At 42.2% G+C, this 23,617-nt stretch overlaps 1 protein-coding gene across 5 annotated transcripts; it reads left to right on the forward strand.

Annotated features, from left to right (window-relative positions):
- The first annotated feature begins 1,132 nt into the window (after positions 1-1,132).
- Positions 1,133-22,910, forward strand: RINT1 (RAD50 interactor 1). 5 transcript variants are annotated; one of them, XM_034766419.1, is made up of 15 exons: positions 1,133-1,151; positions 4,003-4,095; positions 5,012-5,207; positions 5,448-5,689; positions 6,329-6,502; positions 6,580-6,729; positions 7,692-7,848; positions 9,820-9,930; positions 11,172-11,397; positions 13,783-13,920; positions 14,800-14,999; positions 16,826-17,040; positions 21,089-21,269; positions 21,350-21,468; positions 22,613-22,910. In XM_034766419.1, exons 3-15 carry the CDS (start codon positions 5,031-5,033, stop codon positions 22,827-22,829), a joined length of 2,307 nt encoding a protein of 768 aa, XP_034622310.1. In that variant the 5' UTR covers positions 1,133-1,151; positions 4,003-4,095; positions 5,012-5,030; the 3' UTR covers positions 22,830-22,910. The 5 variants fall into 5 exon arrangements, with proteins under 5 accessions (XP_034622310.1, XP_034622292.1, XP_034622302.1 ...); XM_034766401.1 differs by lacking the exon at positions 1,133-1,151 and adding an exon at positions 1,176-1,314; XM_034766411.1 differs by lacking the exon at positions 1,133-1,151 and adding an exon at positions 1,197-1,405.
- The last annotated feature ends 707 nt before the right edge of the window (positions 22,911-23,617 follow it).

The raw sequence follows: 23,617 nt of genomic DNA on the forward strand, positions 1-23,617 counted from the left end.
TTCCTTCACTTGTTAAGCTGACTCTGCCCTCTGCATGAGAACCATCTGTTAGCATTCTCCATATACTCCCTCCAGCCATTCTGAGGCCACTTTGTGACACTTCCACCATGCACAGTGGCCGCAATGAACTGGAGAATCTGAGTCTTAAAACTTTCAGCTATTTTCTGCTTGTAAAGGCCCCATATACCATGGTCTCTTGCTGTTTTACCTCTTTCTGGAGCCTGTTTTTTCCCTCCTCCCCCACCTATTGTTGCATTTTGATGTGCTGGATCTGGAGGTGGTGCAGATCCTTTTAGATGCCAGCTGAGTTCCTTGGGTCTTATTATTGGCTCCTCTGTGTGCCAAGTCCCCTGTGGTAAATATAGAGAACCCAGCTGTGCCTCAGTTTCCTGCATCTGTAATAACAGTGCTCTGCCCTTGCACGGAGAATTGCACCCACCCTTTTCTGAAAACATAAGAATGGCTATACTGGGTCAGACCAATGGTCCATCTAGCTCAGTGTCCTGTCTTCCAACAAGGCCTGTGCCTGATCCTTCAAAGGGAATGACCAGAACAGGGCAATTTATTGAGTGATCCAGCCCATCATTTAGTCCCAACTTTTGGCACTCAGAGGTTTATAGGTTTCAGAGTAGCAGCCGTGGTAGTCTGTATCTGCAAAAAAACCAGGAGTACTTGTAGCACCTTAGAGACTAACAAGTGTATTAGCGCATAAGCTTTCGCGGGCTACAGCCCACTTCTTCGGATGCAGAGGTTTATAGACACCCAGAGCATGCGGATGTGCCCCTGACCATCTTGGCTAATAGCCACTGATGTACCTATCCTGCATAAACTTACCTATTGTTTGTGGTGAGCTGGAGCCGGGAACCGGTTGTTAAATGTAGAAGCCCTTTAAAGGGCTTTTACATTTAACAAAATGTCTGGCAGCTCCCTGCCCCGCCCCCGGCCCCAGCTCACCTAGCTCCGCCTCCTCCCCCTCCCCTGCTTCGGGGCTTCCTGCAGGTGGGCGGGGGTGAGGCGCGAGGAGGGCTCTGGGCACCGCGCGGCGCTCCCCGACTCCAGCCGCGCAGAAGCAACCTTTAGCCGCGCGCATGCGCTTTCTTCTGTGGCAGGGATGGCATCACGTGATCCTGATGGGTGGGACAGAGCCGAGGGTACGTTACAGTCTCCCTCTTTCCTCCCACTTCTCGCGGGACTCGGAGCAACTTCGGGATTTTCCGCTGCGCTGGGCTGGCAGGTGGCGGAGCTGAGGGGGCGGGGCAGAGCCCCCGGCGCTCGGCGGTGGGTGAATAATTCGTGGCCGTTCCTGCGGTAACGGTAAGCGGCCTCGTTCAGCCCAGGCCGGCCGCTGTTGCCCGCTCCCGACGCCGGCGTGTGAGGAGCCTCAGCTCGCGGCAGGCGAAGCGAGGTGCGGGGGCCTACCAAGGAGAGGGGCTGGCTGCTAGGGGCCATGGCAACGCTAACAGCGTGTGGGGCCTAGGCGACTGCGGCAGGGCAGGCTGAGGAGACCCCGGGACTCCCTCGGGCGCAGGGGTCCAGCCTGCTGCTGGCCGCGGAGATCTGTTCCCCCATCTGCCCCGCTCTGTGGTGGGGGCTGAGGGGTGAGCAACCGCCTCGCCTGCTGCAGGGGGAGGAGCAGCCCCCCCCCCCAGGTGAGCAGTAGGTGGGGAGATAGTGGTCCCCATGGATGCTGTGGGCTGTCTTGGGTAGCCGGCTGTCTAATTGCACAAACCCAAATATCCTACCCCTCCCCAAGGCCACATCCCTGCCCTGCCCCCACCCACTCCAGACTTCCACCCTCTTCCTCACCTTCACTGGGCTGGGGCTGGGGTGTGGAAGGGGGCTGGGGTGGAGTGTTGGGGGGTGCAGACTGTGGGAAGGAGTTTGGGTGCAGGAGGGGGCTCAGGACTGGGGTGCGGGCTGTGAGAGGGAGTTTGGGTGTAGGAGGGTGCTGGGGCAGCGGGTTGCGGTGCGGGAGGGGTACAGGCTCTGGCCGGGCGGCGTTTACCTCCTGGAAGTGCCAGCATGTCTGGCGGTGGCCAGGCGGCTCTGTGGGCTGCTCCTACCTGCAAGCACCGCCCCTGTAGTTCCCATTGGTCGCGGTCCCCCATTCCTGGCAATGGGTGCTGCGGAGTCAGTGCGGGGGGGGGGGGGGGGAGAGACCCCCGTGGCCGCACCTCCTTCTAGGAGCCGCTGCTGGACATGTTGCTGCTTCTGGGAGTGGCTTTAGCCCTGCTGCAACGCTGGACTTTAGCTGCCTAAAATCTCCCGAATTGGCTTCAGTAGCCTCGGAGATTGAGCCCAATTCTGGGAGACTCCCAGCCAAACAGGGAGGGTTGGCAACCCTACGGGTGGCATGGCACATCCTGATTGTGCTTGAACTTCTCTGCTAGCAATAGGTTGTTATGACTTGCTAAGGGCTTGTCTAAGTTAGGTTGCTCAAGGGTGTAAAAAAACCGCCTCCCCCTCCGAGCAATGTAACTTACATTGACTTAAAGCAGTGTCAGCAATGCCCTATGTTGACAGGAGAGTATCTCCAGTAGACATAGCTTCTGCCTCTCATTGAAGTGGAGTAATTAAGTTGACAGCTGATTTAGCACGTCTTCACCACACATGCTAAATCGACTGCAGTGGTGGCCAGTTTAGCGTGGTAGTGAAGACAAGCCCTGAGACGGGCCTATGTTGCTTAGCTCAACATCATACATTGTACACTAGGACAGTGCTTCTCAACCAGGGGTCTGGAGCCCACTGGGGGCTGCAAGTAGGTTTCAGGGGGTCCACCAAGCAGGCTGGCATTAGACCTGCTGGGGCCCAGTGCAGAAAGCCAAAGCCCTACCACTTGGGGCGGAAGCCCAGGGCTCCAAATCTCGCCACCTGGGGCTGAAGCCTGAGCAACTTAGCTTCGCAAGGCCCTTGTGGCATGGAGTGCTGGGCAGTTGCACTGCTTGTTATCCCTTAATGCTGGCCCTGGCTTTTATATGCAGAAAAACAGTTGTGGCACAGGTGGGCTGTGGAGTTTTTCTAGCATTGGGGGGAGGGGTTGGGGGCTCAGAAAGAAAAAGGTTGAGAACCTCTGCACTAGGGGAGTGTAAATACCCTGGGCCTCATAGTCCTGAGTCCAGAAGACAGTGCTTTCTTTGGCCTGGTCCAAGATGGTGACATTTTGTTTTGAGTGAAAGGTGCACTTCTTCGACTTACTTTTACTATTATGCCCATAGCACAGGGTGGTGGTGGTGGTGTTGTAGTTTTATATGTATTATTTAATGTCTACTAGCCCTAGTCATGGACCTGGCTGCTATTATGCTAGGTGTTACACAAATGCAGAATAAAAAGATAGACCCATGGCTTTTGGGGGAAGGGATTTTAAGTATAAGATAAACAGTAGATGGACAGGGGACTGCAAGGGAACATTGAGACAGTATTGGTCAGCATGATAGGCATTGGTCTCAACAGACCAGCAGCCTAACAGTGGTCAATTTTTTTGTAGTCCTCATAGCAGGTGAGAGTTTGAAGGAGAATAAATAGTTTTGCAGATGTTTGTCTATGTACAATAAAATATTTTTAAAAAACACAATTTCTCCTTGGAGGCCCACCACATATGACAGATGTTAGTCATGACAGACATTAGTCATGGTGCTCAGTGCACTTCTGAAAGATGCTCAGATAGTTTGGTGATAAGGGCCATATGAGAGCATGAATAGAATATTTACTGTAACTCAGTTTCTTAAGCCAGTAGTTTATTAATAATCCTTCCCTAAAGAAAAAAATCCTGTCTCTTGGAGAGTCTTTATGTGTAGCATAGAACCCCTTTCATTTTTGATGTGGGCAACAAGCAATGAAGGTGCAAATCTCTTAATAAATTACTAATAGATTCATAAAAAGGGGATACTACCTTGAAATGTAGTTCATTGGAAAAAAATGTAAGGAATGTCAGTTCCTACACCTTCCTTTGATTTACCTGCCAATTTTTATGGTGTTACAAGTACATTTTCCTACTTTTAAAAGGTTTTTCTCTTTTGCCTGTTGCTGTGTGCGGGACCCACACATAAAAGGAAACAAGAAATAATTAAATACACAGAACACTGTCAACTACACAAGGTAAACTGGAACGAGATATTTCGTTAATCTCTTTCATGTGTTTGTTATAAAAAGAGTAAAAATTTTCAAACTGAAATAATTTCTTAAATTGGTAGTGTTCCTTTAACTGCTTGTTCATATAGTTTTAAATCTCCTTTTTGATGTTGGAATGATAACTTGCTTCAGAGTTTAGATAAAGTTTTAAAAGCATATTAATGCATCTAAAACTTTATTTTAATTTTTGAAGATGGTTGGATCGGGGAGTTGGATCTTAATCTGATCAAACACTTAACTAATTTGATATTATTTTCTTCACATATCTATATCCTCCCAGTTCCTGACTTTCCTGGCCACTGACAAAGCTGTAGGCCAGGAGGTGCTGCTTCCAAAGCAAAGATTTAAGATGATCAGCTCATTTCAGCACATTTGATAATTTATGGGAATTTTCTTCTTTTGTATGTCTCTGAAATGCTGTCTGTCAACACATCGTGTGCTGCTTTGTGTGCAGTTTGCCACTATATACTTTGCTAGTGATGGCATACCTGGAGCCTTTTTGCTACCTGTAGGGCTGAGGCAAGTCCTCTCTACATTTTCAAGTATTTTTATATATACCATCTAGCACAGACATAAAAATATTGAATTAGTTTTAGAAAAATGTATGGTAGTGGAAATGAAAGCCGACTGACTTCTCTGGGTAGCAGACATGTTTCAGTTCTGTTGAGTGATGGGCACGATGTCCCCAGCAGAATGTATAATAGCGTGTCATACTTTGCATAAGTAGGCCTTGGTTCTCCAAAGGCTTATGCATGTGGCTATCTTTATGCATGTGAGTAGTTGAATGGAACATAGTATTTTCAGTTGCCCCATTCCACATGAAGGTCCATGGTAGTTGATAGTGCTGTGTGGGTCGTGGCTAACTACAGACTCTTTAACTCAGTTCTGCAGGTGATGAAAACATGGCAGCCATTAATGTTGGAAGGGAACAAGTCACTAGAGACCCAGATCGCTGTGACATCCCTTACTATGTAGCTGAATTTGTTGAAAGAGAAGTTGGAACTGACCTTAATTGTCTAAGAAAACTTGGCAAACTTATAGAGGAGCTATCAGAAAATAAAAAGCAATTAGAGGAACAGGTAAGCATTCTGTTAGTTATTTCTCAACTCCTTGAAATATTAAAAATGTACCACCAATTGCATGCATCTAATTACATCAGCACATTTTGATAACATCCTACACAATGTTTTAAGCTAAGCTGTCATTTTCTGTTATGCTTTACTATGCACGGAGATCTGTAAAAGATCACATTTGTTTAATCATTGAAAGAGGGGTCTTAGTACTTGTATGTCAGATGTATAACTCCTCCCTAAATACAGGTACTTACAGTTTCATCAGAAGTCCCCAAAAGAATTCAGAATGCCTTAAAGAATGCGGAGGATTCTAAGAAGTCTCTTAGTCAGCTCCTGGAGGAAGAAACTGTTTTATTTGATTCAATTAATAGCCACCTATTGACAGCCCAGCCATGGATGGAGGATCTTGGTGTACTGATTAGTCAAATAGAAGAGGTTGAACGACACCTTGCTTATCTAAAATGGATTTCACAAATAGAAGAGTTAAGGTAAAATAGGCCCACCTGGACTTCTAAGTATCTTTTTCCTGCAGTCTAGTGTAGGGCTTAGGTGGTAATAAACAAATTTGAGACATTTTTGGAGTTGTAAATCTATATTTTTAAATGCAAATAGTTATAACCCTTGTTAATTCACCTACTGACTAAAAATTCATACCTAATTTTGATCTGCCATTGCTTTCATTTGCAACTAAATTTGGTGATTACTATATTTTGGATATGGGGATAGATGCATTTGCATTATGTAGGTTGACATCTCTTTATTTTTATCGTTTTGGTGAGAATAAAATATTTATCTAAAACGTTATTTAAATGAGTTGCATTGCAGATTTGAAAACACTTAATTTCTCATCAAGAGCTATCCTCTTGTTCTTCAGTAATGCACCCTCAACGTAGGTAGCAAGAGGCATGGACCAGAAATCTAGGTATTTCAGGTAGCAGTGCACAGCACTAACTGCAAGGTCACCTAGCTGCCGACCTGGAAAATATTTTATATTAGCCCTCCTCCCCCCCAATTGCTTTATTCACTTTCATTATACAGTAAGACAGGTAAATAATGAACTATTCTCAGTGTTGCTAAAAATTGTCTCAGTGCATTCTAGTCATGATTTTGCTTTATATATTTTATAGTGATAATATTCAGCAGTATCTCATGACCAACAATGTGCCAGAGGCAGCTACTACTCTGGCATCCATGGCAGAATTGGATATTAAGCTTCAGGAGTCGTCTTGTTCTCATCTTCTTACTTTTGTGAGGTCTACTGTTAAGTTCTGGCATAAAATTCTTAAGGACAAACTGTCAAGGTAGGAAATGCACCATAGTTATTTCATCTTTGCATTGTATCGTTGATTCATGTTGATGAATATGTTTTCTATTACAGTGATTTTGAGGAAATATTAACTCACCTTCATTGGCCATTTGTTGGGCCACCACAGTCTCAGGTTTTTGGCCTTGCTGCACCGGCTAATGTTCCAGAAATATATAATAATTTGGAGACTCTGTTTTCTCAGCTTCTGAAATTGCAAACATCGTATCCTTTTTGAATTAATGTCTTATATTCACAGGGAATTTCAGTAAGAATAACTAACAAACTTAAGAGATGCACGCTCCAAAGAAGAAATGTGTGATAGTCATCCAGTGTACTGATTATTTTAAATCATTGTTAAGCTGGACATTTCTCACTAAGCGTGAAGTAGGTTTGCGGGTTTAGTATTTCTATGTTCATTTTTTTCTTTTAATAAAACAAGTAAGTGCCCAGTTAACAATACTAGAAATTGTTTGCCAATGGAAAAAGTGTAGCTTTGGCAGCAGCAATGCTGTGCCAACCACGATTCTAGTGGACTCACCTCTGGGGAAGTGAGGAAGATAGTTTAACCTTCATGCTATTCAGTCCTTGGGCCCTCTGGCAAGATTACCCACAAAAGTGAAAATTGTGGTGGTACATTTGCCTGTTCCCTGGAACTGGACTGAGACCACTAATATTTTTCACATAAGCCATTGAGCAGTCCTCAGATGGTAAAAACAGCTTTTGATCTCTGCCAGTTTGGGTCAATATAAATCAGAGACTAAGAAGCTCTTGTTTTGCATTACTAATAATCTGAGTTTCTGCTTCTCCATTTCAGTATAGTAATGACAAGTGTGTGTGTGTCTGTCAATGGAGGATAGGACAACCCACATTTGTCTTGGCAGTCCTGACTAGAGGTGATTTTTTTGTAAACCAAATTGACTGACTGCTGCTATCACAAATCAGTCGTAATCAGCCTGTTATATTAAACACAAGTTTAATGTTGAAGTATTCTACATATAGAAATAGTTTTCATTGCAGGTTTTTGATCATTTTATAGTATGTGTAGTGACTGCAGTAAAGAAAGGGGACTATAGAAATGAAATGTAACATTTCTTAGCTGTCTCAAGTTATGATGTTGAGAATTCAGTACTTCTATAACAATGATCTGCCAATAAAATATTTTACCTTTGACTCTTAAACCTTAGAGATGAATTACTAACTAAACCAAAACAACTGCCAGAGAAGTATTCTCTGCCTCCATCACCACCTATTATCCTTCCAATGCAAATCATGCTGAACTCTCTTCAGAAAAGATTCAAGTATCATTTTACTGGGAATAGACAAACTAATGTTTTAAGCAAGGTATGGGGAAAACATTTCTTGATTTACTTTTAATTGCAGTACTTAACAAAAAAACCCAACCTTTTTTATATAAAACATACAGTGCTGTAGTAAAATTGTGGCCCAAATATTGCTCTCTGCATGGAGGACCTTGGGCTTGTATGTGTATGGAGGTGGAAAAAACACTTGAAGACCCTCCACAAGTCCTATCCCCTGCTTGGCAAAGTGCTGCACTGCAGAGATTCCCTGGCAATGGGATATTCCTCCATTGCACCTGCCAAATCCCTTTGTTTGGGGGGGGGGGGGCACTGAAGCTGGTACTATTGCAGCCTTGGGTAGACTCCACAGCCTGAGAAGGATGGATTCATTTCTCTTCGTCCCTATGGAAAATCCCTTTTACCAGTCCTGGCTACTTAAGTTTGTGTGTAAAAGGGAGTGAATTTGGTCATGTGATAGCATTTTTATTATTCCTATATTTACAGGTGTTAGACTCTGCATTAAAATAGGCTCTTGGTTTAAAATCTAACTGACAATGGCTTGGGATTATAATTAGTTTTTGGCTTTAATTTAATTTAAATAAAAAAAAAAACTTACATTAAATTGCAGATGTCTAATCCTCCCCTCCCGCCAAATGTGGAAGTGTGTGTGTGTGTGTGTGTGTGTGTGTGCGCGCGCACATTAAATGCCCTCAAAGTTTGGTGGCTTTCATTGGGGGTTAAAATACAGGTACATTTTTATAAGAATGTTTCCTTTCTTTTTGTTCCAATACAACTGCGTCAGAGTCTGAAAAGTTGATATTTAGCATGTATATAAACTGCTTGTAGTAACAAAGTTTTAAGGTTAATCTGTGTGGTCGCATGTAACATTTTTGGGTAAACTAAATACATTTCACCTTGGCATTAGTTCTCAAACTATTTCACTGGTGGTCTGTGAAGGGCTAGTTGCATTTTTTAATTACTTCTACGGGTTTTCATTACTTCTACTGGAAACTAGGAGGAGCCACCGGCATAGCTATTTCCAGTAGGGGAGGATGCTACATAAAAGGATGATGAGGGCAACTGGCCTCTCAATCAGCTTCATTCTCAGTTGTGTGTCTTTTCCCTATCAGCCAGAAGAGGCATATGCAGTTGAGAGGGAGAGGAGACAGTGGGTGTGGTGACAGAGCAATATGTGTAGGAAAGAGAATAATAGAGCAAATGGAAGGAGAGATAAATGAAGAACAAAAGTAGGCGGCTTCTTTCCTTTTTTCAAAAAAGAGAGAACACTTATTGCATTAAAGATAGTACAAGAACACAAATGGTTCTCTGATGTTAATTTGCCAAGTAAATAATTGCTTAGTTGCCATAGGGATGTTATGTGATCACAAATACAGAGAAGGTCCATGATTTAAAAAAATAATAAAATTCTTTTTTTGAGGGCTTTTGACCTACTGGGACAGAAAAGACAATGCTTTAAATTGAAAGCAATATATGTCCTCCATTTTTCCTCCCTTCCCACCCGAAGCCAAACCCCCTACCCAGGTTTTAAATGTTGCTGCTGTTGTAAAATAAACTGCTCTAAATTGCAAAATCCAATTTAAAGTTGGCATTCGTTAACTCTTCCCCCCTCTCCCCCCCCCCAAATGCTTTTTCTGGTCATGCTTTGTATTCTTGCTACACTTATAAATAGCTTATAAAGAGTTAACAGTGTTGAATAGATGTTAGAAGCATGTTACAGGAATGAGTAGAATGTGTTATGGATGGTTATAACAGTTGATTAACCATTTATTGAGACATCTAGTAACTTAACTTTTTATCACACTTTATTTTTAAAACGTACCCTTAATATAATCTTTCTGACTTGTCAGTAGTTATGTCCTTTTATGTTTCATATTTGTTTGTAGTGGGTATTGTAGGTGAAATCTATATTCCTGTTCATATATCAGTTGTTTTTTGGGTGGAGTTAACTTTAATGTTCTGGGTGTTTTTTGCTTTTTTCTTTATTTTGTACAAGCCTGAGTGGTACCTAACCCAGGTACTCATGTGGATTGGAAATCATGCAAAATTCCTCGACGATAAAATCCAGCCAATATTGGACAAGGCAGGCTCTTCAGTCAATGCAAGGGTAAGCAAATATGTTACAATAACTCCTCACTTAAACAACGTTAACTGGGTTCACGTTGTTTTGTTATGTTGCTGATCTATTAGAGAACATGTTTGTTTAAAGTTGCGCAATATTCCCTTATGTTGTTTGGCAGCCGCCTGCTTTGTCCACTGCTTGCAGGAAGAGCAGCTGTTGGAGCTAGCTGGTGGGAGCTTGGAACCAGGGTGGGCTGGCAGCCCTCCTATCAGTTCCCTAAGTTCCCTGTGTGGCAATTGCAGGGCAGTTCAGGTGTACCTCCTCCCAATGCCACGTGCTGCTCCTGCCCTCTGCCTTGGAGCTGCTCCCAGGAGCCTCCTGCTTGCTGTGCAGGGGTCAGGGGGAAGAGGGATGCTGATGTCAGGGTGTCGCCCTCCCCCTGCTTCTGTACCCCATCTCCACAGAGCAGAAGGGACATGACAGGATGAGGGAGCCTGCTGGCCGCAGCTGCTCTCTCAACTTGCTGATCGACTAAAAAGGCAGTGTACTTGGAGAGGGGTCAGCACACTTAAAGGGGCAATGCACCTGTCTGTCTCGCTCTCTGTGTGACACACGCACGCACGCCCCCGGCACTTTGGAAAGTGGAGGGAGTGATGCGCTCCAGTGGGGTAGCGTGAGTTCATCATCACGTTCAGTTTCCGCAGGGAATGTTTGCAGCCACTGCCGTGCGTCTATCATGTCTCCTCCCTCCATTCGTGCTGCCTTGTATAATGTGAGGCTACATTAACAACAGTGTGTTAACCCTTGCGGACTCAGCCGAGTGCTAGTTCATCATTTAGCAGCAAGGCATTCCCTGGGAAATATCCTACCCTCTTCCACTCTCTGATTCCACCACCGCAACCAAGTTTCACAATCATAATTGCTGTGTACAATATTAAATTGTTTAAAACTTATGTCTTTTGTCTGGTGAAAAACATTTCCCTGGAACCTAACCCCTCTTATTAACATTAATTCTTATGGAGAAATTGGATTCACTTAACTTCGTTTTGCTTAAAGTAACATTTTTTAGGAACATAACTACAACGCTAAGCAAGGAGTTACTGTATGTGCAATTATATATACAGCCAAATTCTAGCTGTGGTGTAAGTAAGCACAACTTCATTAACCTTACTGAATTTGTGATGGGGCTGAAGTTAGTTCAGAAAGAGTTTTAAAAATGCATAAATATTAACAAATTTAACTTGCAGTTTCTATCTACTTTGGTGACTTCTGTTTTTTTCTTGAAGCTTGAATTTTCCCGTGCTCTAGTAATGCTGATTTTGGAGAAGTTGGCTGCTGATATCCCTTGCCTATTGTATGACGATAATCTCTTTTGTCATCTCGTGGATGAGGTGCTTCTGTTTGAAAGAGAGCTATACGCTACTCATGGATATCTCAGCAGCTTTCCCAGTTGCATGCATATTCTGTCAGAAGAAACCTGTTTTCAAAGGTGGCTAACTGTGGAAAGAAAATGTAAGATTTAATATGATTGGTTTTGTTTAAAGAAAAATATATGAAGGCCTAATCATGTAATACTTACTCTACAAATAGTTCCATTAAGTTAGGATGTCACATGAATAAGGGATATTGGATCAGGCCCCTGATTTTTATACAAGACTGTCCTGTTTAGTTTTAAAACAACACTTGCTAATGCTACCATAATTGGTATGCTTGCTGCCCCTGGATTGTGGGGATTTATTCCTCAGATAAATGTCCATATTCTGTGTGTGTGCCTGGGTGAAGGTGGGTTTTTAAATTGATGGGATAAGTTAGGAAAGAAAAATATAGTAGAAAGAAAAAGAGGTTACTAATTTTTACGGAGAAGAATAACAGGGAAAATAGACAGAAGTACAGGGGAGCAAGTAAAGGACACTATAGGGAGAAAGAGACACACCAAGATCTATTATAGGGGAAGAGAGAGTGGAGTGAGTGAAAGAAGCTATAAGAAAAGCAAGAGAGATGCAGGCTTGAATGCAGAAAAGGAGTTGGGTCCCCGGGAAAATCACTACAATACACAAAGCCTGAGTTGGCACATATATAGTGAATAGGGAGAGAGAGATGCTGTAGTCTGTATGTTAGGCAGGGATTGTTTAAACTAGAAAGGGAGAAACTGACCAGAGGTTGTTTGTGCTCAGCCCTGCCCCTTTTGCAGAGATAGGAGCCCAAGTTTGGGCTACAGGGAATCTTCTGTTTCTGCTTGCGATTCACAACCAGGAAATCTCTTTGGAGTTTCGTATCTTAGGCTGTTTTAGCAAGAAACTAGGAAGGGAGGACCACCTTCCTTATAACTTTTAGCCCAGTGATAAGGGTACTCACCTGGGATGTGGTAGACTCCTGGTTCAAGCCCTCCTTATGGGCTATGGGATATTCTAATGTTGGGAATCTCTCAATTTCCTGATGAAGCTGTTGCACTGTGGCTAAATATTTAAAGAGTCATGGCAAGGGGCAGTAGATCCTGGATCTCCCACATCCTCAGTGGATGTGCTAACCATGAGTCTATAGAGTCACTCCATGCTTACACAGGTGTGTGTGTGTGTGTGTGTGTATGCATGCATGCTCTCCCCCTGCTCCAATGACTCTTTAAATATTCCACAATGCACCAGCTTCAATAGGAGAGATTGACGAATTCCCCAAATCAGAATATCTTATAACCCAATGGTTAGAGCCCTCACCTGAGAATAGGCAGATTCCAGTTCAGATCTGTTCTTCCCTGCAGGTGGAGGGGGGACTTGTACTCATCTGGGAGACCCCCAGTTCCCTAACCAGTAGGCTAAAAGCTATTTTGGAGGCCTGTCTCGTTCTACTTTCCCCCTATTCTCTTGTGTAAACTTTTGAGGTCCCAATCCAATAAGTATGCTCAGAAGTTGCTTACCAGATTGGGCCACTCAGGCAAGTTAGACAGGAGAACACCTCTTTTCCCCTGGTTTATGAATTGCTATAAGGCTAATGTGGGAGATTAGCAGCAGCACACATGCACAGAAGCAGAACTTTTACTGAAAAAAACATAGGCGTCCAGTGAGTTTGGGTGCTTACAGAGTTTCAATGGGAGTCTTGTGGATCCCATTGGTCCCAAAAGTGGGACTTAGGCACCTAACTCCTTTTGTGTGTTCAGGCCGTAGTAAATAAAGCTGATTGAATAGTGTTCAGTGAATATATTATTTGACTTCAAGAGTATTAGTCAAATATCTGTTGTTGCAAAAGAATATTTGTACAACATTAGCTGTATAAAGGGCTATTATATTATTTGACAGACAGGTGAAATTCATTGGCAGATATATTTGTGTAGTAGGCTACATTTAAAAAGATAATTGAGTGAAAATGTTAAATGCAGTACCTAAAGGTTTTTTCCATTAAATTGCAGAGGTTTGGCTTTGGAGTACATGACAGCACAATGCTTTTCAGCTTGTTTTGAAGATTTAATCCTCAGGATAGTAGATGTTGGTAAATTTTCAAGCAGTGATGATAATAGTGTCTAAGTGTTGTATTGTAAAGAATAAGAACAGCTGTAATAGGCCATGAATTTTCTGACCCTCTTTTGGGTAAAGGAAAAATACAGCTGTACAGGGTTGATGAGTACTTTAAAAATTATGATTAGTGATGATTTTCAATAAGCTAATTTTATATTGCTCTAACATACTTCATCTTAACAGAAGCAATTGATGTTTTAATTTGCAAATTTAAGAACTGTATTTTAGTCAGTGTTACTTTTTATTAAATCTTATATTTTAGGATTCTTAGTCTTTTTATTTAAAAATGATAATTTATTAGAATAAATTTTAAATATATAAACCCGAAAGCAAGTTTAAGTAAGAAATATATGAATATTTAAATTATTAAACATTTTTGTGTGCCTGTCAGTTGCTCTTCAAAAGATGGACTCTATACTTTCATCTGAAGCTGCCTGGGTATCGCAATATAAAGATATCACTGATGTAGATGAAATGAAAGTCCCAGACTGTGCTGAAACTTTTACAACTCTGTTACAGGTTATCACAGGTAATGATAAAATTTGAAACACTTATTCAGGAGAATTCATCTTAAGACTTCAAGAACTATAATTCAATAAGAAAATATACATTAAAGTCAGTGGTTATGGAGTCATCAAAGGAGTAAGAAGTAGTAGTATTGTTTGGTTTGCATTTTAACAAATAAATGGAATTCTTGTTGCCTTTTCCTTTGAACTTTAATGAATAATTCTAGAGATAATGATCAAACTTTTATATTTGTACTAATTTCTACAGTGATACACCTGATGATTACCATTAGAAATTTGTTTAAATTTGAAAGAAGATAAATTAAATTCATATTTGTTATTTATGTGTAAAAATTAAATAAAACAAGTCCTGTTATCTCTTTTGAGGGATTCAGCCCAGGGAATGGCTGTGTGACCAACAATGAATTCCTGAAAGTAGATACTAACTAGCTTTAGCCTTTCTACACTGAGTAAGAGTAGATGAACATCAAAGTGATTTTTATTTGAGTACTAAATGTGTATCTGTCAGATCTTGTGGGAAGATTTCTGAGGTCTACCTAGTGTTAAGTGTTTTTCAAATTTGCTTTCAGTTAAAAAGTAAATAAATAAATAAAAAATAAAAATTAAATGCTATAGTGAAATCAGTAAAACAACCATTTATTTAGGCCCCAGTCCTGCAGAGATTTACATATGTGCTTAACTTTATGCACTGTAAGTAGTCCCATTGACTTCAATGGGACTACTTTTAGGGTGTAAAATTAGGCATGAATGGAAGTCTTTGCAGGAGTGTGGCCTTAGTCGTGAAGCAAGCAAAATACTTTTTTTTTTTTTTTTTTTTTTTTTTAAAAGTTCCTGTTTTTATTTACTCTGGAAAATAAAAATTTTTACAATTGTCTCTCCAGACAGGTATAAGAATCTTCCTACAGCATCTAGAAAACTACAGTTCTTGGAGTTACAAAAAGACTTAGTTGATGACTTCAGAATCCGGTTAACTCAAGTTATGAAGGAAGAGACTAGAGCTTCTTTAGCCTTCCGTTATTGTGCCATTCTTAATGCTGTTAACTATATAGCAACAGTATTAGCAGACTGGGCTGACAATGTTGTGAGTAATTATTGTTTTACATAAAGAAATAAACTAGCTTTGTCATGTAGTGCTCAACTAAAACCACTTCATTCATCTCAATATCTTAAAATGCAGAATTAATGATGAGTCCTGAAAAACAGAACCAGATGTAAATTCTAATTCAGTGAAAGATGCTTAATTTAAGGATAAATTACTACTTATCATTTAAACAGTGCTTAAATACTGCCATTTTTATGCACTGTATCAAAACACCTAAAGCAGACTAGTTTCCTGTAAACTGGCACTGCACCAGGGCCATTCTGCAGCATCTTGTTACATGGGAGACCACCTATGGATCCTATTCTGTTAACCTTTACGTGAGTAGTCTGGTAGAAGTCAATGAGACTGCTCATGTGTAAGATTTATAGGAGTGGTCACTTTCCCAGGAAACAGGGTGAATCTAGTAGGGGAAGGATTATTTTACCCATTATGTTTAGAGCTATACTTCACTCTTACAGCCAACAGTCCTCCTCCCACTACTACTTGTAGCCTACCACCTGCAGAATGCTCCATTACCTGTAAAAAGAAAGCACCATTGTGTCACACTAACCTTAGCTAATTTTCTTGCCTCAGTCAGCCCAGGAAGCAAGAATCCCAGACTATGCTATATTCGACAAACTAAAATGTATCTAAAACCTATAGTCAATATGCTAAATTTCCAGGTCAGCCTATCTTTCTGGCTAATGATCCATTGCTTCTAAATATATGAGGATTTTAATTTTTAGGATTTTTTTTCTGCTGAAGCATATTTGCTTGGTTTTTTAATTCTTGCTCTTAAATATCTTTACCTAATGCCATAAGATATTACTTTCAGCACACATCTATGCACCTATAGTTGATAGTGAGTTGCTGATCCTTCATGTAAAATTGAGAAACCAGACACATCTGACAGCCAGGTCTGTGTGGATTTGGCTAGCCATGAGAGTATGCTTTGTTTTACCTACCTACAAACCCTGATTTGATATTGGGGTCTGCTAGTGGAGACCTGTGCGGATCCCTATTAACCTCAGTGGGGCTCTCCATGGCCTTGGAGGTTTGCGGTAGTGTGTCCTAATTCAGAATCCAAGCCTGTTTCTGTATATTTAAGTATGCAACTTAATTAATGAATACCTGTTAAAATCAACGATTAACTAAAAAACTGGAAATGTTGAAATTCAGTGCTTAATATGCTAGATCTAACATATGTAGCCACTATCACCATAATATGAACACTTCCATTTAATTTTCTTTATAAAATTTAATTCAGAAACTTTTTTTTTTTTTTTTTAGTTAAGGAAACATTTATTACAATTTAAATGCTATCCAAGTCTTGTAGTTTTTTCTTAGTATGTTAAAAATAGAATGTCTGTCAGACTTTGCAGAAATCAGAGAATTGAGATTTTTGGGTAAAATTTTCAAAGCACCTAAATCTCATTTTCAAAAGTGACTCAGGTAGTTAAAAGCCCAAAATTACATTGAACTTCTGAAAATGGAATTTAGGAGCCTATGTCACTTAGGCCAGAAGAAAATTTGACCCTTCAGCTTGTGTTTACTAAATTATTTTTTAGTACTATTGTGAAGTCAGATGGGATACAACAGCTTTCTATTTCCATCACTGGGTTTAAAACACTATACTCATTTAGGGACAATAGAATTACCAGATTTTTTTTTAATCGCTCTCTTTGAAAACAAATTTTTAGTGTATAAAAACCTTAGGGAAACACATTATCAGATGAAGCTATGCATATTAAAGTACAAATAAAAAGTTAACATGGTAGAAACCTTTTTGCTCTAGTATTTATATCCAAATCTGTTTGTTTCTGTAGTTCTTCTTGGAGCTTCAGCAGGCTGCGCTGGAGGTTTGTGCAGACAGTAATGCTCTCAGTAAGCTACAGCTAGGACAGTTAGCTTGTATGGAAAGCTCTGTCTTTGATGACATGATTAACCTCCTAGAACGCCTAAAACATGATATGTTGACCCGCCAAGTAGACCATGTCTTCAGGGAGGTCAAAGATGCTGCAAAACTGTACAAAAAAGAGAGGTGAGTCTTTGTGTTAATGTCTTCTAATAATTTGTTATAAAATGTTAAGACTTGGCAAAAAACTATCTAATGTAAAAATCCATTTCTATGAATGAAATGAGAGAGATGTAAAATGTTTGGAAAGTGTCTGTGGTATTTCTTCACAATTCTTTAAAAAAAAAAAATGTTTTTAACTAGATTTTGCTTTTCTAAAGCACAGCCCTGCAAATAGTGGAGGCACACTGCAGCAGGACTCCCAGAAGAAATTCTTCTTCTTCGAGTGATTGCTCATGTGTATTCCACAGTAGGTGTGCGTGCTCGCCACGTGCACCGGTGCCAGAAGTTTTTCCCTTAGCAGTACCCGTAGTGGGGGAGCCCCGCTGCGACCCCTGGAATGGCGTCTCTATATCGCGCCATAAAGGGGGCTGCGCACTCCCCCCACCCTCCGTACCTTCTTGCCACCAGTGAAGGTAGTCGGAACTTGTGCTCCAACATTGCTGTAGCTTCTATCCTTGGTAGTACCTCGACTGTTACTAGTTTCTGCAGTTAGTAGCCTGGCCCGGGGCATGCCATTGCTTCAAGTCGACGCTTCCTGTCCCGGTGCCTGCGGCCCCTGTGGGTCGAGGAAGACTCCGGCGACTCACTCCCAGGCGACCCCGACAACGGAGTGCAGGTCTGTCGCGGGCTACGGGAAGGCCCGGTGGATCGAGTAGAGACATCGACCGCCGACCTGGCCGGTGAGGGCTGGTAAGTGCCCAGCGGCGTCTTCCCACGGGACCGGGGCCCCAGCTTGGGCGGCCCGCTCGGTACCGGCATGACGAGGATGTCGCGCGCTGCCTGGGCTGCCTCCGGTGTTGACGGAACCCTCATCGTCGGGGAGGCATGTGCAGACGGGGCTGGACTACTCCGTTCCGCACGAGTCAGAGGTCTGGGTCCCCAGGGGGATCGTGGGCTGCCCAACTCGGGTCCGGCCTCACCCCTGTCCTTGTCTCGGCGCCGCTGGGTCTTGCCTTGCTTCTTGGCAGGGGAGCGGTGCCGACTGGTGGATTGGGCTTTGCTCCGCACCGAGGACGTGGTGCCTGGCGCCCGGGCCAATGTCAACTCCATAAGCAGGGCCCGGAGTCGGATTTCGCATTCGTGCTTGGTCTGGGGTTTGAAGGACTTACAGATTTTACACCACCACTTATGTGAGCCTTGCCCAGACAGCGAAGACACTCGGAGTGTGGATCGCTTCTGGGCATGGAATTGCGACAGGAGTCGCACGACTTGAAGCCTGGGGCTCGGGGCATGCCCCGAGCCAGGCTACTAACTGCAGAAACTAGTAACAGTCGAGGTACTACCAAGGATAGAAGCTACAGCAATGCTGGAGCACAAGTTCCGACTACCTTCACTGGTGGCAAGAAGGAACTGAGGGTGGGGGGAGCGCGCAGCCCCCTTTATGGCGCGATATAGAGGCGCCACTCCAGGGGTCGCAGCGGGGCTCCCCCACTACGGGTACTGCTAAGGGAAAAACTTCCGGCACCGGTGCATGTGGCAAGCACGCACACCTACTGTGGAATACATCTGAGCAACACATCTTGAAGAACACCAGTTACGGAACAGGTAACTGTCCTTCGCTGACTCTTGTTATCTGACAATAATTGTTTCTTTGGGAATATTAAGGCTCAACTGTGATAGGGCTTTAAGGGCTACCTCCATTTTCAAGAAGTCCTAATCATAGAATATCAGGGTTGGAAGGGACCTCAGGAGGTCATCTAGTCCAACCCCCTGCTCAAAGCAGGACCAATCCCCAACTAAATCATCCCAGCCAGGGCTTTGTCAAGCCTGACCTTAAAAACCTCTAAGGCAGGAGATTCCACCACCTCCCTAGGTAACCCATTCCAGTGTTTCACCATCCTCCTAGTGAAAAAGTTTTTCCTAATATCCAACCTAAACCTCCCTCACTGCAACTTGAGACCATTACTCCTTGTTCTGTCATCTGGTACCTCTGAGAACCATCTAGATCCATCCTCTTTGGAACCCTCTTTCAGATAGTTGAAAGCAGCTATCAGATCCCCCCTCATTCTTCTCTTCTGCAGACTAAACAGTCGCAGTCCCCTCTCTTCATAAGTCATGTGCTCCAGTCCCCTTCCTATTTGTTGCCATCCACTGGAATGTAATGGGTGGGGTTGACGGCTGGTCACCTAAGGGCAGGGCAGTAGAGTTCAAACCGATGACCAGAGAGGTGAGAACAGGCATTGTGGGACACCTCCCGGAGGCCAATCGCTGTACTGTAATTGCCACCATCTACATTGCTACTGCAAGACTGTAGCCCCGGCGAAAGCTCTAAGTCTCTCGTTTTTTTTTTTAATAGCGCTGCAACTGCACAGTTCTTGCGCACTACGTGGTTTGGCAGTGTGTACACCTCAAAGCTGCTTTAGTAGTCAGAAACTTGCCAGAGTAGATGGGCACGTCCCAGTTTTTCCAATAGTTCATCTGTGCATAGCATTGGATAGTTCTCTGGGCGAGTTACAGCATTTAGCTTATGGTAGTCCATGCAAAAGTGGATTTTCCCCATCTGGTTTGGGAACCAGAACCACTGGAGAGGCCCATGCACTCTCAGAGGGGCAGATTACACCCATCTATAACACATCCTTGATCTTCCTTTCTATCGCGGTTTTCGCTTGAGGACCCATCTGGTAGGGCTGGGCTCTAATTGGGTGAGCATCTGCTGTGTCAATGGGGTGGTACACCCGTTCTGTCCATCCTGGGGTGGCTGAAAACATTGGCACGAAGCTGGTGCACAGCTCCTAGATTTGCTGTCACTGCTTACTCCCAAGGGTTATGGAAAGGCTCACCTCTTCTATGCCACTGTGCCTTTTTCCTTCATAACAGACTCCTTCAGGCCACTCAGCGTTGTCTCTCTCTTGGGCTATAAGCTGGAGAACCTTGATTTCTGGGGAATAAAAGGGCTTTAGAGAGTTAACTTTAAGTTTTAGGGTAGGGTCCAGGAAAGCGATGAGGTAATTAACAGCTCCTAGATGTTCTCGGACCATAAATGGCCCCTCCCACAACGCTTCCATCTTATTGACCTTGAGTGCTTTCAGGATGATGATTTGGTCACCTACACTGAAGGAACACTCTCTGGCATGTTTATCATACCAGGCATTTTGCTCTTGTTGAGCATCCTGTAGGTTTTCTCAAGCAAGGGCTAGAGAGTCTTTGAGGGTGTTTTGCAGATTGGTTACAAAGTCCAAAATGTTAGTTCCTGGAGAAGATGTAACTCAGCCCCCCCCCCCCCCCCCCGCATTGCTGCTTCACCAACTGTAATGGCCCCTTAACTTTGTAGCCATCAATGAGTTCAAAGGGTGAAAACCCTAAACTGGGACATGGTACAGAGCTCTGTAGGCAAAAAGCAACTGCTGCAACACTAGGTCCCAATCATTGGAGTGCTTATTAATGAATTTACATATCAAAAATGTAACTATGAATACTTGCTTCTGGGTAAAATTGGAAGGCTGCTTTCTAAAATAAATGCTCTCTTCTGATTTGTTTCTACGCATTTGGAGTCGTGTCCCCTCCCTCCCCGCCCCCTCCCCCGATTTCTGGTGTCCTATCTTGCATTCCTTTAATTAATATATAGCTTTGATATTATTAGAAGGATACTTGCTGACAGCAGGGCTTCTCAAACTGGAGGTTGAGACTCCTCAGGGGGTCACTAGGTTATTATATGGGGGGGGGTCGCGAACTCTCAGCCTGCACCCCAAACCCTGCTTTACATCCAGCATTTATAATGGTGTTAAATATATAAAAAAGTGTTTTTAATTAATAAGGGGGGGGGTCACACTCAGAGGCTTGCTACATGAATGGGGTCACCATTACAAAAGTTTGAGAACCAGTGGTGTAGAGTATTAATCCATAATGCGGACTGATCTTTTTTGGATATTTGAGAAAGTGGAGGGGTAGCCGAAACCTAAGAAAATTTAAAAATGGATGAGATTGTGGACTTTTGAAAAAGATGAGCTTCATTGCTACTGCTTTTCTGTGAATAAATTTACTGTAACATCGTGTTGTACATCTGTTTCTTCAGGTGGTTATCTTTGCCATCCCAGGCAGAGCAGGCAGTAATGTCCTTATCCAGTACAGCTTGCCCACTGTTGTTGACATTAAGAGATCGTTTGCTGCAGTTAGAACAGCAGCTCTGTTACTCGCTGTTCAAAATCTTCTGGCAAATGCTTGCAGAGAAAGTGGATATGTTCATCTATCAAGAGGTAAGCATCTGCAGTTGTGATATGTGCTGTGACAACGAAAGTGCAATTGACTTATTACATCTGTTTGCATACATATGTAGGTAATTCTGGCTAATCACTTCAATGAAGGAGGAGCAGCACAACTTCAGTTTGATATGACTAGGAATCTTTTCCCTTTATTTTCCCACTATTGCAAAAGGCCAGAAAATTATTTCAAACAGTAAGTAAGCCAATTTCTAAAGTATTAGTATTTCAGTAGCGAGTATCCAACTGATCATACCAAGTTCTTACATTGTGTATAAATCAGCATCTTTCATGGTTGTAGCTTGGATTAATTGGGTGAGGAATCTGTTAAAATTATGGTGTTGAAAGTGGAGAGAATCTCTACCACTACATCAGGTATGATCCTGCAGTTAATACTTAAGCAAAGCTCCCATTGTCTCTGTGGTTCTTACAGGTTAGCAGTGGATTGTTTGTTACAAACAGACTTGCACTTTTAGGGAAAATTGGATGGTAAAGCATGTAAACAGCACAAGAAGCCGTAGCAGGACAAACCATCAAGAAACAAGGACTAAGGGTGCAGTGCTGTGATTCCTACTAAGGTTAATTGCCCTACAAAGTTAAATAGGATTTCAGCCTGAATAAAGAGTGCAGGAGTGGGTCCAGAAATGTTTAAGGATGAAGGTGACACATTGGTACTACAATAATACTTAAATGGAAGATGCTTTATTTGTTGAGGCTTTTGAAGTACTTCTCCAACATTAAGCTTCACACTCCCTTCATGTGTATTATCCCCATTTATAATGGGAAAGTGTAGGCACAGAAAAGTACAGTTACAGGGCATCTTATTGCTTTTTGATGACTTCTGACAAGGAATGTGTTCAAATTTCAGCAGTTGTTACCTATATATCATACTGTGTTCTTTTCTAAGTATACTGAATGAGAAGGTAGTTCATCTTGCTTTCCTGCTTAACTTTTTACCAGTATTAAAATGTGAAAAAGTATTGGCTTTTATTACTTTACTCCATGGGGAAACTAGAGTTTAAAAAAACAAATGCAAGGACCTGGGTAATTGGAAGCACTATATGTCACAAATGGTGGTTATAACTCACATTTGTCTCACTGAAAACAATGAAGACATGAAGGTGGATGTCTACTCTATATCTTGAAAGCTGCGGCTGCATTATCTTTTCAGTTCAGGTTTTGTCTTTTCAGCTATCCAGAAAGGGGAGGTGGTTATTAGTATTTTATTAATGGGATAAACAAAAAAAACACAGACTGAATATACTGTGTCCTGGCATGAAGTTGAAATGGGCACTCTTCATTTCAGGCAGTAAAATGTGATGGTATTTTTCCTCTTATAGTATAAAAGAAGCCTGCATTATCTTGAATCTAAATGTTGGCTCTGCCCTCCTTTTGAAAGATGCACTACATTCAGCCTCAGAAAATGGAACCATCTTGGATCCGAACCAGCCCTCTGCTACTGCAGTGTTAAATGAACTTGGAGTTTACAAATTAGCTCAACAGGATGTTGAGATTTTACTTAATTTGAGAACAAACTGGCCTAATATAGGAAAATAAGTAAAGATCTTCAAGGAAAATGGTTAGAAGTAAAATATCTGTTCCAGGTTATTTATCTGAATAAAAGTGAAGTCAAGCTATTACATTAGTATACTTTTATTGTATATTTGTTTAAAAAAAAAAAACAAAACCCAAACAAACCACTAGTACATCTTTGTAAAATGCTGACTTGATCTAGCCTTATGCCTTAATCTTTTTATAATTCAGATTATATGTTGTACATAGCCATTTTAAAACAGTTGAGATACTGAACTGGTTTCTAAGCTGGTATAAGTTTAGTCAAATCTGTTTTAATCACATTTAACTTGGCCTGTTTTGTAACTACCCAGCCTAGAGGCCTGTAGAGCACAGCAGGCTCAGATCTAGAGTGGAGAATGTGTTCCTTGTTGAATAGTGAGTGATCTGTTTAGTTGACGGCTGTAAGGCGATAATGGTTATGCTGAAGAAACTTTTATGGTTTAGAGTAATATGGAGTAAACTCTGGGTATATATGCTACTGCATTCAGTGGTAAACATTCCATTCAAATTGGTGCTTTCTAATTTTGGTATATGGACAGTTATGTACATAAATTCCCACACATGGACATTACATACTTGAATGTGTGTGCAGGAGGTGTGGAATGAGGTGAAAGCATGTGTCCATGTTCTGTTTTCTCTGCTCATGCTAACTTTTAAAACTAAGTCCTGTTATGGAAACTTCAGAATTGTCTCTTCCTTGAATGTCCAAATCCTTTGTCCTCTGAACAGGCCTTGCATACTTTGACTAGTAAACTTGTTTAAAAATGCCA

Source organism: Trachemys scripta, chromosome 1 (assembly GCF_013100865.1).
Source record: "Trachemys scripta elegans isolate TJP31775 chromosome 1, CAS_Tse_1.0, whole genome shotgun sequence".
Taxonomy (NCBI): Eukaryota; Metazoa; Chordata; order Testudines; family Emydidae; genus Trachemys; species Trachemys scripta.